Source organism: Seriola aureovittata, chromosome 20 (genome assembly GCF_021018895.1).
Source record: "Seriola aureovittata isolate HTS-2021-v1 ecotype China chromosome 20, ASM2101889v1, whole genome shotgun sequence".
In the NCBI taxonomy this organism is placed as follows: Eukaryota; Metazoa; Chordata; class Actinopteri; order Carangiformes; family Carangidae; genus Seriola; species Seriola aureovittata.
Genome location: NC_079383.1, coordinates 4,774,384 through 4,790,621, shown reverse-complemented (window position 1 = coordinate 4,790,621; position 16,238 = coordinate 4,774,384). Strand labels below are relative to the sequence as shown.

At 43.8% G+C, this 16,238-nt stretch overlaps 1 protein-coding gene across 3 annotated transcripts in view; it reads left to right on the top strand.

Moving 5' to 3' along the window:
* LOC130160991 (partitioning defective 3 homolog) overlaps positions 1 to 16,238 on the top strand; it is a 343,348-nt gene that overhangs the window by 250,751 nt on the left and 76,359 nt on the right. For all 3 annotated transcript variants that reach the window (XM_056363858.1, XM_056363857.1, XM_056363859.1), the window contains 2 exons: positions 6,320 to 6,448; positions 14,359 to 14,661. In XM_056363858.1, the coding sequence (XP_056219833.1) occupies positions 6,320 to 6,448; positions 14,359 to 14,661 (432 nt within the window). The remainder of the gene's footprint in view (positions 1 to 6,319; positions 6,449 to 14,358; positions 14,662 to 16,238) is intronic.

The window sequence follows — 16,238 nt, the reverse complement described above, 5'->3', positions numbered from 1 at the left end:
TTTACTTCCTTTAACAGATGCGTCTAATAGTAGATTGTAGTTTAAAAGAAGTCTGGCTGAGCGGGGAAAGCGCTGACTGACATTACAGGTTGCAGATAATGAGTTCCGCAGGGAAGAAGATAATCGTCTGGTGGTGGCTTGAAGCCGGAAGAATGACTGCAGAACATCCTCCCATACTTCTCTGGGGTTGGTGTCCCTGGAAACTGGTGGTTGGCAACATTAAGGCCACTCGATGATAGCGATGCCCCTTTAAGGCTTGTTAACAATCGCAGGGTCACAGTGTGATTCATAGGCAAGAAAAATTCCCTTTTGTCTTTCTCTGACTGTCTTATTGGATATTTTTACAAGGCTGTCTGTGCGATTCACCACAGGTAGAGATTGTTTTCTCGCCACAGCTGCAACAACACTTGAGGAGGACGGACAAATCCAACAGCCTCACCTTCCTAACAAGGCACTATTAAAATTACATGCCACTGTCAGGGTTTTGCCCTGGATGCAGCGCCGTGTAAAAAATCATGCACCTCTTCATGTCGCCATGCCCTTGTTTGTTTGTGGGTGTGTGTGTGCCTTGTCTTAACTTTCTTCTGTGTACTTTTAGCCATCAATAAGGTGATAATAATATCTCTTGAAAAAAAGCTTATTTCTTTTATGGTGCTTTATGGATTGTCACAATGAAATGCAGAGGGGGGGTGGAGCGTGGGGGGTGGAGGCATAGTTATTTATTTACTCCTTGACAGTGACAAATACAGTTTCAGGGGATGTGGGCTCAGGCACCACATCAGACGTCTGTGGGGGACTTTGCCCTGGGAGATTTGGATTAACTTTCAGGTTCGCCGAGCAGAAACCATAATGATTCTCTCTGTCTGCCCTTGAAATTATCCTCTCATCACTTACTCAAACTGATAGACTGATGCCGTCATTTTTTTTTTTCTTTCTGACTCACCTGTTCCATTTGCAGGTTTGAATAATATCAAAAGATGGAGCACATCATATGACGGGTGGATGTTGTGAGGTTAGAGCAGGCGGCGGCCCACTACGTCTTTTCATTCACTTTTAAAACCCACGGATGTCAGAGGAAGCTCTCGCCGCTGTCCTCTCTCCCCAGGTTTGCAACTTCCTGTGAGCAAACCACAAAAATTCCCCACAGAGGATGTCAAAACAGATTTGCTTCTCTCAAATCTACTCCGCAGATTAAATGATTGTAACAATCAAACTGGCTTTGAGGCTTTGCATAATTTCCTTTTTTTTCCCCCTCTGTGGAAATTCTGTGTTTGGTTTTTTTTTTACTCCTCTGTTGTGCTGCAGCCTTGAGGTATTATTACCCTGTAAATCAATGAAGATGATGTATGAGGCATCCACTGCTTGTGGTATAAACCCTTCTGTTTTCAGTGATCTAAGATGATGTATCACATTGAATGGAATACATATTTACTGACTTCTTTTCTAGCGAAAGCAGATACATACAGTAAAGCCCAGTCATACATTAAGCTATGTCTAATGTGCATCAGTATTTGAAAACATTTTATTTTATGAGACGCTGTCAGTAGATGCCTAAGCCACTGCACTTTGATTGAACACTTCAATTTTACTCTCAATGTTTCATTGCATCAGTGGCGATTATAGCATTAATAAAGCATACATCATATATGGCTGACACATGTTAGCGTATCTAAATGATGTTTAATGGCCAATCAGACATCATGAAGAGCAAACAGTGATGAATAGCACACAGCAGCTCGAGCTGTGAATGCAGCCTAAAGGTCATATCTAGATTCTGTGTGCATATCACTAACCTACTGATCAAACCGGGATCTTACACAGCTGTTGTGTGTTTGCGCTCATGTAATCTTCACCGAGTGTCCCTCTACCCAGGTGGTTGTGCGATCTACATCTCTCTTCCCATTTGTTCTTTGTCTTTTTTCGAGAGCCCCGGTGCATTTGTGTATTCATCACTCTTACCTGCTGTCTGCCACAGCGAGATAGATGCTTAGGAACGGATCATTAAACAGAGTTTCGGTCCAGTGGACTGAAGCAGTAGAAGATCGGAGCTTTATGAGGATGTAAATGGCTTATCATTGTTCAACTGGCTTGAATGGACACGTCCAGCTGTTGCTCAAATAGCGACCATTGCAAGTCAAATAGCTATTTAGCAGAATAATCTTAATTCAGACGTCCACTTTCTACTTCTTCTGGAAAAAGGCTAGTTAGTAGGGGTTTTAGGTAACATGGTCTGCTGCTGTGCTGCATGGTTGAGAATGAGTGGTCGTGCTCAAATCAAATAGCTGACGTACTTCTGTGGAATTAAAATGATATTAAACAATACAATGAAAATTCCTAGTTTGTATTTTTACTGCTGTGCAACTGCATTCCAAAAAAACTGCCAAACTGCAATGTATACTATAGGTGCTCCATTGTCATTCTACCCATGAGTTGCAGCTGCCAATCAATATCTTATTATCAAGGCCCCAACAACCTCACTCTCAATACAAGTATCCTGCTGCCAGCCCTGATTAATGCCAATGTGCCAATACTGGCTCCAGAGTTTTCATAGAAACAAGTTTCTTTCTTCCCTCCTGACACAGATGAACTCAGAGTAATTCCTGTTTTATATCTGATTCCCTTTGTTTCTCAAATGAGACACTTATCTCCCAGAGACAGGTGTGAAAGTCAGGACAGTTTGTAGTTTTATACACACACACACACACACACACTGGTGCTGCCGCGGCTCTCTCAGCTCTCTCCCTGCTCAGAAAATGTTAAGTGTAGAATTATTACATTGGAGTTTGTGCGTCATTGATGGTTTGGTGGCTAATCCTGTGTTCCACGATGGTCCCCACTGGCGGGGCTCAGGCTGTTCAAGTGAAGGGCAGAGCCATGTTGCCAATGAACCGGCAAGTGTCCCGAGCCTTCTAATAGCTCTGGTAGGATCGTCCCTTTCCCCCGCCTCCGCTTTGATGTGGGCCCTCCTTCTCAAGCCACCGGCGATGGGGGAATAGCCTTTCATATGGGAACTACTACACGCCCAGGGTCCTGCTCAGTCTAATCCGCCAATATGTTCCACTATGACAAATCCCAAACTGTATTAATGTCGATCCAGAAGAAGAAGAAAAAATGCTGAAGGCAGAAGTTTGTCTCCCTTACGGTTATTTTATGTTTTTTTTTTTTGTTTGTTTTTTTTGGGGGGGGGGGGGGGGTTGGAGAAAGGAAAAGAGGAAGGTGAATTTTCCTCAGGAAGTTAATGAAAGTCTTTGAAGTGAGGTGAGGGAAGCTGCCACCTGCCCTGGTGATAGATAGCAGCTTCGCTATTATAAGCATTCCCAGCCCCAGCCTGGAGTTTTATGCCTTACCAGAGCCATTTGTTGATTAATTAATCAGGTAATGTATGCTATCTGTGGTACAAAAGAACCCACATATCACTCCCTCTGCCTCCTCTGGGCTCCCTGCGCAGCCACAAACTGGGATCTCCCACCAGGCCACAGCAAATTCAAAAGATTACACTTCCAAAGCAGCCGCTACCACAGAGAAGCCATTTGCACAAAGCTCCTGGCTGCTTTTAATGTAAAGTTGAATAATAAACATCTGTGAGGGGAAACAGTCTCCCATTTCATGAATTTATTCACGTCCACTGGCCCAAAGTCAACCTTGTCTGATGTGATTTTTTTTTTTTCTTTTTTTTTTTTCTCTGCTTTCGGAGAAAGTTTTCAAACTGTCAAATAAAGCTCAGCTCTGAGGAAGGTAAAAATAAACTGGGGGTGAAGCACCGTGGGGCTGGGAGACTGCAGAGCTTAATGCTTCCTCCTGTCCCGCCGCCTCAAATTGAACGGGACTGCTCAAAAAAAAAGCCCACATGCAACATCATACAAGTCAGTGTGTACAATGCCGGAACATCCAGTTAAATTATGTTATATAAACACTCAATAAAAATCCAGTCCTTTACTCTGATTATATTTATTGAATTTCTTTTCACTTGTGGCCAAATGCCCTCATGCCCGTACACTTCCTGTTATTGCCTTGTCTTTACAATCATCATATTTGTTCATATAAGTGGCCTGGTTTCCACCGGCTTGACATTCAAAAGTCAAAAATCAAACATACAAGGTTTGCAGCACTTAAATTGTTTATTGAGTTTTCACATTTGAAGCCAGTAACGTGACAGTAGTTCAAAAACATAATACAGAAATGAATGCACGTTCTCATTTCCAGTAGTTCCTTGTTTAAAAGAAGTTAGGTTTCCTGCTCAGCATTTCAGTTCATTTAATTGTCTATGTTTCCCCGATTCCATCGGAACATTCTCAACTTTTCCTCAGGCAGTATTTTAGCCAGATACTGTTTCTTTCCTGTCCATATGTAATCTCTCTATCGTTGCCGAGATGCATTTCAGAACAGTTGAGATGATATGCAATCAAAACAGGATTGCATATCATCTCCAGAGCTTATAATCATATTCATATTGTCATATTGTACTGGCTTTTTGCCTCCAGGTCACCTCATATCCTCCAGCAGTTGCCGAGTGCCTTGTTCTCTGCTTTTGATTTGAGATGTAATGAAAAAGTGAGTCAAGTTTTCCCAAACCTCTCATTTACACACAGTTTGTACCATCCTTCTTCTAAGCTTTCAATATTTAACTTTGAATCTGACTTGGTTTTAATTTATGGTCTTTGTTGAGCAATTATAATCATCCACCATAACCTCAAATACAACATTCATGTCTATGAAGTGACCGATCCTCGCCTCTTTCGTAAAATAATCCCTCTACTGCACTTTTCAAGGTTTTGGTACAGTCACCAGCGTGTATCGTCATGGTGTTCAGGTGGTTTCGTTCTGCATAGACTTATTTAATTAGGCTTTGCAGGTGCATATGAGAACCACGCACCATGTATCACAGAGGATACAGTAAAGTTGAATCTGCTCTATATGGTGTACAGATGTGCGTCTATGTCCATGTGCAAAATGACCATCATGTGCACTTCCTGGATATCTGTCTGTAATACTTCCTTTTTCTGTATCCTGCCGTTTAGCACTTCCTCCACAGCTGGCCTCATTGTGGAGCAACAGGAAATGACATCACGCTTTCATGATATTGCCTTTTCCTGTTCTTGGTCTCATCAGAGAGTTTATCTTTTATCCCTAAATTCTATGCACATGTATAAAGTTGGCATCTGATCTTAGTGTTATGCACAAGCACATTGTTGTGAATAATAAAGTCTCGGCAAGTGGAGTTAGACAATATGTGTGTGTGGAGCCCTGTAAATGCACTATACCCCTGTCAACTGAATGCATCCTTTCTATTTTCTATTCCTCATCATTTTCTCACACCCCTCACACAGCCAGAGTCTCCAGTCATTTATTTGCCGAGCACCGAGCTCGGCCGACCAGAGGAATTTACGATCATCGGCTTGGCTTATTCTCACCTCCTGTAAAGCTGTCACGGATTTACTGCCACCGGTGTGTCACTCCCGTCATTAAAATGTAAAAGTTTGCGACACCGCCTAGAAAGTTACAAATGATGCCACTTCCTTCACCTACATTTTGCCCGGGTTGCAGGTAGTTTGTTCCCTCCGTGCTCAAACTAAATCATGAGCTGCCACCGCTCCCCTCACTCTGAGTAAACTCCACAGCTGAGGGAGGGGAGACGGGGAGCTCATCCCCTCTTTGAACAGGGGATGAATTGACAAGCTAATAATAAGCAAAAGGCTAAGGCTAAGTTAACAGCAGATATCTGCAATAATATTTGATCACAACGTTAAAATAAATTTTAGCCCATTTTCCAACACCGCCGATGAGAAGCCGACTTCAATAACTTCAAAAGTAACAAAGCATTGAACGACAGGCGCATCCCAGCTGGGTTAACCGCTTTGTTGTGTCCTCTTGGAAACACTTCTGTTCTCATTTCTGTTTTGTGTGTACTTTCAGCGATGATAGAGATGTTTTCTATTTGCTTGTGTTTTGTTCAGCAGCAGCGCATTGAGCTCTCCCAGCCACTGACTTTACTATCAACACCGCACACTGAATCCTTTCTGCTGTCCTGGATGGAGTCTTGAGTTATTTTCTGATATGGCTTGCTGCATTTTGATTACATTTATATGAGGAAGGCCAAGTTCTTCTTCCAATAACCAATGGGTGCCTAGGGAGACTCCTGAGCTGTTTCCCCTCTACAAACCCAATCTGAAGATTTTGACAGTTTGACACTTTAATTTCCTACTGAGTATTTCAAATGAAATTCCTGGACAAAGGAATAGACTTGCTGCTGTAAAAAAAAAAGAAAGAAATGAAAGCCTGGGCCTCAATTAAATCCACTCTGCCCTTCTCTTTTACTCAGGTTTGTAAAGCACCGGAGGGATGAGCGGCCAGGGGACAGGATGGAGAGGAAGAGTTCCAGTAAATCTAAAGCCGAGGACATGCAGGCGTCAGAAGAGGAGACCCTGCGGATGAGGCTGGAACAAGAGAGGTGAGTGCTCCAACAGGGCTTTGGTTGCTAAAAGCCTAAACAATTAAGTCCCGGCTGAACAAAAGGGGAGGGGGGGGGCACTGCTGAAAGGAAAATTAGCAAACTACCTAATTAACAAAATGGTGGAGCAAGGTTGGGGAATTCTGGGAAAGCACTCAGATGTCAATTTGTGAAATGTCCTTTTTCTTTTATATCAGTACATTAAATAGATCATTTATGGATTGTTGTTTCCTGTGCCATTCAGAGGCACTGACCTCCTAATGTTGCTCGTAGGCCCCTGTGGATTTGGCATGATTGAATGGCGCTCATTATAATGGTGAAATCGATGTAGCTCCGCATTTGTCTTCTCCTGCAGCTCTCCCAGGTTGTTAATCGCTGAAGAATATGCAGTTCCTTTCTATCCAGCCCTCTTGGCTCCGTGTCCTCTGGTGTTTGTGGACATCAGGACGTCCAGAAGAATTAGGCAAAGCATTGGTTTTGCCGTGTGCGCCTCATCCCTCACAGACAAGCCCCATTTAATTCTCTCCAGCAGGGAAGACAATATTGGTGGCAGGGTGGATGAAAAGACCTCCATTGTTCGCCACCAGCCAAATGAACTCAGTAATCAAACTGCGGTTGGTAATGACAGCTAATTGAATAAAAACAATAGGGCTTGATACCACTCCCTCTTACAGCGAAAGAGAGAGAAGGATGGATGGCTGTCGAAAATGCACAGTAGCACAAACACAAACAAAAAAAAAACACTCACAAAGGGGCCTCTTCCCTGCTGAATGGAACATCTGGAGGCCCTACTGAAAAAGCTGTAGCCCCTTTCTTGTCGGTATTCAGCTATGACTCGCAGTGATGGTCCTCTCCGCTGCGGATGCGAAGCCCTCTGGCTGAGGGCCCAACATATTTCCCTCGGTGCGCCCTGGAGACCAGCGGGCCTGGCTCTCCATCCAGATCTGTCCCCCTTTGAGCAGCTCCCAAACGACTGTCATGCTAAGCAGCAGAATCAACACAGATGCACGGTGGGCATGAGATATGTAGGGTACGCGTCCTCAACCCTCGCTTCTCCCAGAAACACGCAAACTCTATTTAAATCCTACTTCTTTTTCTTTCACTGCTGTCAACCAATTTCTTTGTCTGCTGCTTTGTCTTACAGCACATTCTCTTTCCCGGTCTTGTTTGTGTCCGTTCTGCATGTGTGAGCCCCAGTCCCAGCTCCCTGTGCTGGAGGGCAACCTAATTCTTTCTTTTTGTACCTGTTCCCAAATCCCATCACTCAGCTAGGCCAGGATTGTCCCTTGTTTAATGGAAAGGGAATCCTGAGGGAAATGGCAGTGGGTAATAATAAACCAACCTGCCATGAAGCCAAGTCGATATTCAAAGCATTAAGGTTCAGCAGGACGACAGCTCAGAAATCCATTACTTCTTGTATTTTTTGGTTGCACTACTATATTGCACTCCCAGGGTGCTGCACTTGATTGTTGTAGGTCTCCGCTTAAGGTACACACTCTGATTGATTACACCGCTGCCACGGAGACGGGACCATTTCAGAGTGCGTTTATGAAATTATGGATCGGACTGTAACAGGTTTCTGAAGCTGGCAAATCGTCAGCCGGCACAACGTTGTCCGCGCGACCCGGGGATGGGCCGCAGCCAAACTCCCAGCTCGGCTGACATTAGCGATCATTAATTCAAGCAGACGGTTTTGACAGGGGCTTTTAGCGATTCAAAATAGGAGTCAGCGGAGAGGTGAGACAGATTAATTCATAAAACCTGCTCTCTCTGCCCTGCAATAAGGCAGCTTTGGTTATATATTTTAAACTATGACCTTGATATGATTCATGCCATTTACGGTTCGGCCTGCGGTCCTAACAGACGCAAGGAGTTTATTTTGGGTAAAAATGTTCCCCTCATTGATATCTTGTCAGCCTCTTATGGCAGCACCATTGACAATGATGGAGCAGACAGTGCATAAAACTTTTGACTCATTACTGGAGCGCAGTGCAGTGCATCGGCTTGATGAGGAGCGGTTATCAGCAGCATTTGTTTTGCTAAAAATCTGGCAGGTTTTTATACAGCTCCTGTGATTGGCTGTTTCATATCTCATCAAAGCAGCATTAGATCCCGTGGTTAGGCTGCTCTAAACCACTGTTCAACCCAGCAGTGGGCAGCCATTACTCTGGTTTCTTTATGCCTGTGGACAGCACCCGAGACACCCCTATCTGATTGGCTCATGTTGAGAGGACTTTGCAGACAACAAGCTCTCTGATTGGACCCTGGGTGGGTTGGAGAGAAGCCATTTCTGTGGCCCTCATTCACGCGAGGCCGCTGGGGAGAAGAGAGAGAGAGAGAGAGGGAAGGAAACACAGGGCAGGTGGTGTTGGTGGAGCTTCTATCAGTCCCCGACTTATCTCTGCACATGCTAGCCCTGAAACTATATTTTCCTGGCCAAAGTGGGGAGCACACAAAGACGACCTGACAATGTTCCTTCCTCATTTTCCGCCTGAACTGAACTTCATTCTCTCTGTCTTTCTCTGTGGCAGCTGATTATGATGTCCATTCTCTCTTATCTGCTCGGCTCCGGTTGGCTTCTAATCAGCGGCCAGCACTCCACTGCCACTCTCCTTGTTCCCGTTTCCCAGACCGCAGCAGAGCACATCACTGACTCTTTTTTTTTTCCTCAGCAGTGGCCTGCTTCCTCCTGTCTGTTGTTAGACTTCCTGCTGACTCTAGACAAACAAAACTTGAGAAGTGTTTCAGGAGGTCAGTCGGCACAATTCATATTTTGACAAACAAACATGGATAAGGTCCGAGACTTTGGTCTTTTATTATAACACGTTCATCGTACAGAGGCTTAGTGTGTCCAAAAAATAAAGCAGTTTTCCAGAAGATTTCTTCCCTTTCTGTTTTTTTTTTTTCCACAGTGATTGTGGCACCAGCGTTATCATTCCACTTTGTCAAACCATCTCATTATTTCAGTATCCTATTTGAGCCTCATTTTCATAGTAAGTTCAAAGGAAGCTACAACTGGCTGATTGGGAAGTGTGATTACATTTGTAATTATATTGATACCTACAGCAAGTTAATGTGATTATTAACACTGCAAATTAACACCACGAAACTTGGACAATTATCTCTGTGATTGCATTACGCTCTTATGGGGCCCGTGTGTCAACACACAAAAAAAAAAAAAAAAAAAATTGGCTATCGGAGGTTTGTGATTCTGCACAGACAGCTGCGCGCAGAGTCATTTACTGCACTTTGATTAGATTCAGATACGTTCTGCCCTCCATCTGCACTTCAGAACAATGGAACATGTTTTGATGAGGGGGTATTGAAAAGAAAGATCTATTCAAGGCAGCTGGATGAGAAAGTTAGAGAGCAAATACATTCTGTTTCATCCACCGCAGTAACAATGCATATTGAAGAGACAGGCTTTCAAACTTCTAAGTGTGTTGACTTCAAAATGAGTGTCTGAGAGTACAGACACCCCCCCCCACCCCCCCACCCCACCCCACCCCACCCCCAGCTCCCTCCAAGCCTCCCCTTGGGGTAGATTAAACACTGTCAAGCATATGGAGGAGTCTGCTGTCTTCGTCGGTCCAAAACAACAGCCCTGTTGGATAAACAATGAGATTTATTCAGCGTGGAGAGGCAGGGACTCGTGGTAAGCTGACATGTCGCTACCAGTCCACACCAGGCTTCTCATTCTACCTATATAATATGTTAAAGTAATTACTTAATGCAACAATCTTCTGCTTTCACGTTTATGTGCTGAAATGAAGCGTCATTACAAATTCTGTTTTTAGTTCACGTGAAGGTGCCGTTTTCAGTCTCAGTTTAGTGAGAATGGATGAAAAAACAGGGGAACAGAACGATGAACAGAACAGACGTTAAAGAAAGAATATTGTTATCTGGCTGACACATAATTTTCTTGAAGACATGGTCAGTCAGTGGATTAGGAGTTGAACTTCAACTGCCCTGAAAGCCTAAGCATTAGACTGTCTAGACTGTCAGGCCTGGAGGAAATGCCTTTCCACTGCACTATTATGAAGACCAAGTAAGTAAGCGTTGCATTTTTATTTAAAGGTGCATGTGAGGTCAATCCTACTTCTAAGAATGCGAAGTAAAACACGGACAACACAAAAGAAATGTAGCAATTACTGACGTAATACTCTTATCATTTCTGCTGTCATCTGTATAATTAAAACAAAAATTAAAATCCACAGCGGGGGCTGCTGTGAAACACTAAAGCTCGCTTGTCCCCCTTTTTGAAATGAAACCTCCCCCAGGCTGATTGCATTAAAAGCTACAGTGTCCTCTCCTCTCGGATGTAGTGTCTGGTAAGAGGAGAAGAGAGGAGAAGGGCTAGTAATTGGGGCTGTACAGTAATAACGTGTTTAGTGTGGGCAGCACTTTCCTCAGTGTTAACATGCTGGGCCATTAATTGGCTAATGGAGTATATATGGTACATTGTGGGGGTGGTCTCTCAGGAGAAAGCGGGGGAAGGAGAGGGAGTTGGAAGTGGAGCAGCAGTTGCAGGTTGCCCAAGAAGAACGCAGTTGGCAGGTGTGAAAGTTAGGAGCTAATGAGAATATTACAGTGCAGAAAAATGGCTACCAAATTCCAACCCAGTTCCTTATAAAATACGTTTATATTCCACTATGAATATTAATGTTTTTCTTCATGTCGTCAGTATGATTTCTGTGCAGTAATAAGGAGAACGGGCGTACAGGGCAAAGGGGTTTGACAAGATTCCAGATGTTTTTAGGTCTAGGCTTATTTAAGCAGTCGGTTAATGATTTTAAAGTCTTGGTTTTGGATTAAAAAAAAAGGCAATGCATCCTATCTCATGCCTTAAGTCAGGGTTGACTTTTGTAGTAAGTGAGTTACATTCATCATATATGTTTCCTTATGTTGATGAAACAAGTGTGACTACAGCCTGACTACATCTCTGCGAGACTGTACTTAGTCACAGCTTTGTTTAGAGCTAGGCCTGTATTCTAATGTCACAGTGCTAATATGTTTAGTAGGTATAATGATCCGTCGGTCATCAACTAAATTTAGTGTTTTAGCATAATAACATTTGCTAATTAGCGCTACACTTGAGGTTAATGGGAATGTCACTTTTTTTTTTTTTTTTCGGTCAAAAACCAAAGTGTTGGACAAATTAAAAGTTTGACCTGATGGTGCTAATTGAAAAAGATGATAATTACAATTCACCCTGAGGGGAACCCGGATGTCTGGACTGAATTTCACAGCAATCTAACAGCTGTTGAGACGTTTCACATCGTTCCACCAGACGAAAAGTAAAAAGAACGTCAAAGTTATTCGGACTCGTCCTCTGAAAACCATGATTGGCACGTCTTGTTGCAGTCCTATTATTGGACTATGAGCTATTTTACAGGATAAATTCAATTTCTGAAATTTCCAACACACACCTGCTCGTGGAACCACATAAATAGTCAGGGGGATTCGCTTCGGAAAGTGAACGCTGGCATTTTTTTCTAATGCAAAGTAGATCCATATACTGTACATGTAATTTTTATTACATGTTTTATTCTTGACACATCAGTAGAAGTCATCTGGCAGAAAATACGCCACAGAGACCCACAGCCACCTGGGCGGAAACTTAACACTGTATCATTATCCGGCTTTTCTTTCTGACAGCAAGAACATGTTGAAATTGGCCTCTCACGGCAGATTGACAGGTTCGGATTGTGGATATGTTTTCTGTACAAACACACACAGACGGATCTTTTGTTTGACAAAAAGAGCCACGACCTTTCTCCCAGATGTCATGGCTTGAAACAAAACCTTATTTTGAAAGTTGGTGAGTTCATAAGAGCAAGTGACAACACAGGATGGCTCTAATGACAACAGCGTTTTTTGTTTTACGGCATTTTTGCCTGTTAATATCCTTTTATTGAAATGCACCTATTAGCTTTATCCATGTCAGACTCCTGAGGCCAGGAGGAGAAGTCTCTCTCTTTTAGCTTCATGTCGCCAGTCTAGCCAAGGCCATTATCTCATCCCAAATGTCAATATCGCCGTTTTTATGAATCTGATTAGTCCATAAAACGCCAGAGGGGCTTGAGATCCCAGTGGACTTCCGTGAACCTGTGGTAACATCATTGTCTGGTCCTTCCTGGCAGAGATCTGACATCACTTTAGCCAGATGGCAGGTGAAAAGGCTTCTGGGAATTAGTGTTTTCCGCCCTGTGTTTTATTTCCTGACAGCACAAACTAAAGGGAGACTACACCGGGTATCAACAACTGTGCTCCGAGTTGATCATTTCCGTGCTGTACCTGGTCCGCGACGATGCAAAAAGACACCAGACCAGCTTAGAGGCTTTACAGATGACTGCATATCATGCAACATTGCATCAGGCCTTCATCAAAATCTCATTCCACAGATAATGCTGAGAAAATGGGATTTTTGGCGGCTAAAAATAAACAAGGCAGTCTATGGGTAGGATGTGGGAATTGGGTTAATCCGGCACTGAAAAATGGTGATTGTTTGAAATGTGATTACTGTTATTAAAATACACAGACATGGGAGAGAAAGTTAGGCTAGGGGGGATTTTCGCTCAGTTCTAAACCTGTCAATCATCTGTGAGGAGCAGCAGTGGGGGGGGTCAGAGGTCAGTTATGACCCGAGGTAATAGGGAAGTCTAGCGCCAGTGGGAGGTAGCGTGCTTGTATCCATGTGTGTGAGATGTGTGTTACCCTACAGCGGGAATACAACATCTGGAACCAGTGAGCAGTCTGGTGGCTGCTGCCAGGGTCACCGCAGTGGGAGGTCAAACCCCCCACCCCCCACCCTCCTCCACCTCCTCCTGTCCTCACCCCTTCTCCTCTCCACTCCCCAACGTCCACCTCCCTGCTCCTACAATGCCAGCTCTCCTCGCTCCCATGCAACACCATGACTGAGTCTTGTTAGCTGCGGACAGATGGGCATTCACATGGAACCATTCTCTGAGACAGGAAAGGTCCTGTGAAAGGCTCTGTTGTGTGGAAGTGGTCCCGGGGAGAGGAACGAGCACGGAGGGAGAGGGAGGGGTGGGGAAGGAGGAAGAGGAGGTCTGACTGTTTTCCCTCCCAGCTCCTCTCGTGAGAGGATAAGATCAGTCCGCTCATCTCCACCCACATATTTCAATACTACTGCTTGGCTTCTCCTTCTACAGGGGAAGGTATTTTTCTCTATCTTCATTACCTGTCACTTAGGAGAAGAAAGCCACTTTAGAAGTTTTAGGAGGAGTGGCCTCTCTCAAGTCCGGACTGATCAATCTCTAAGATTAAACTTAAAACTTGATATGCTGCTGGAGGCCTCTCCGAGTCTTGGATGGAATATTATGCGTGGTCTTACCCTCGTCTGTTTCTGCCGTGTTGCCTCCTTGCATTTCTTAAGCACTTGCACCAAATACCTCACATACCATTAAATATCTCTGGCTCTCCTACTAGGAGACAAATAAATGTGTGTAATTTTTAATTAAACAAAGTTGCCTCGGTTCCCAGGGCTAATTTTATGAAAACTTTTTGGTTTGATCAGCAGAGCCAGAACAAATATCAAAAAATAAGGAAACTCACTGTCTGGAAAATATAGAAAGAATCTTTTATGTATTGATTAATATTGGATAATATTTGCGCTGCAAATGAAGAGCAGCGAGCAACATTTTACAGAAATTTAAAAAATACTTGAAACTTCTAAAAAATTCATCAGGCTGATCTTCTGAACGTTACAAAATTTTGATTCATCGAATGTATTTTTGTCTGAATTAGAGGAAGGGTATCCTCGTCACAGTTTCTAGGTTTGTAAAATCCTTACTTTTTCCCACTGAGGAAAATATATTGCAACATTTTTACCAGATGATTCAGAAAATAAACAAACAGTCGTTTTTCTCTTCACCGTTTTTTCACAGAATTCAGGCCAAGACGCGGGAACTCCGGGAGAGGCAGGCGAAGGAGAGGGAGTATGCCGAGATCCAAGATGTTGTCAGCCGCACCTTCAGCTCGGATGAAGAGCACACCTACGCTGGCATCGGATCATTAGACTCGTCGGTAGATAGCAGCAGCATGGACCCTTACAACCACCACTACCACCTCCCTCAAAGTCCCCAGAGCCCTCACCTCCCTTTGAGCCTTCCGGACAACGGTCCACCCCTGGAAGCTCTGTACGCCCAGGTCAACAAGCCTCGCAATGGACGGCCTGCAGCTCCAGACAGGTAGGGAGCAACCCAAACAAAAAAGAATCCATACACAGGCGCTGCAAGGTTACTGCTACGATTCTGGTTCACTCAAAACGACCCCAACTAGCTTTGTCGCTGGCGCTCGTGCCACAATCTAGTTCATTTACACCTCATCTATAATGTAGAAGCAGTTGTTTGACATTATTTGTTCACTTCTACGAGTCATGGGTGACACATCATGCTGCACAGAAAAGCAATGAATTTTACACAGTGTTATCACCGGCTTCTCCCACAGGGCGAGCAGGCAGAATCCACAGACAAGGTAAAACAACACCAGCAGCCTATCAGTAATTCTCCATGTGTTAGAATTTAATATCAGGCAGTGTCTTTTTTTTTTTTTTTCATTATCCTTGGATCCACAAGTAATCCTCCCCGGCCCCTCGCACACCTTTCTCAGAGAGTCACGTTGTATCTGAGTTGAGTTTTTGGTCGCTGGGGGGGTGGGGGGGTTTGCATCGCTCATAACCTGCATGTCAACATGAATTTCTGATATGATGACAACATCATGCAGAGCATGAGAAGCCATCTTGTATGTTTTTATTTCTTTATCCACCTTTTCAGCCTCAGCAAACATGGAATGGAAACGAGGATCATGGTTTCTTGTGCTGTGAGTGAAAGTGAATTAGCTCATTACATGCATTGCCGACAAGCAGTTTTAGATCCCCAAAGATAGACACGTACAGCCCGACGACTCAGTTTGCACTCAACAGAACTTATGAATTTTGCATGAACAACAAAGTCCAACCACATCTAAATCAATATAACTGTCTCGACTTGTCATCAGCACACCAAGGACCTTGCACTGTACACTTGCTAGTAAAATCTTTAAACATCAAATTTAAATTGTAGAAAATTGTGAAAAAAGTGATGTTATGATACCTACAATATCTTGGCTGCATCAGAAGTATTATTTATTTTAACCCTAACAATTCAGCTTTCGTAAATCTTGATTCTCCGCTGCATATCTTGGTTTCAAAAATACAAGTTGTTGTTGTTGTTGCATATATTTTACTGTCCTCTGCTGTGCGGGAAGTGCTATGAGGACTTTAGATTGTAGGTCATACGCAGTGGTGAGAAGTCATGAGACCAGTATTACAAATGGATCGGATAATACCTACCTGCTGTGATTGACAGCTGTCACTCGGCAGGGGTGGGGGGTGGGGGCTTGTGACCTTTCACTGCTAGGCTCACGTGGTGGTGGAGTGTGTTGAATTACTTTACTGTGTTGCGATCAAGACAGAGCGCCTCCATGAGAGAGAGTGTGTGTTTCTAAAAGGATTCGCAGAGGTAGAATCTCCATCCTGTTACCCTCCCATGACAGCCAGAGTAGATATGACAAGGTTATCTGGCCTCTCCCATAGCCGGCTAAATCCATGTGCCAATACATCTGGGGCTCAGCGAAGGCCACTGATCCATATGTCTAAAGTGAAGGTTACCTCCACGTGTTTCCTCAGGATAGCCCTGCTGCGTCATAACAGCTGCCTACTGTAAACTATCCCACTTCCAACACAAGAAGTTGATGATAAGCCCGGCAGCTGGTTGAAAAAAAGGAA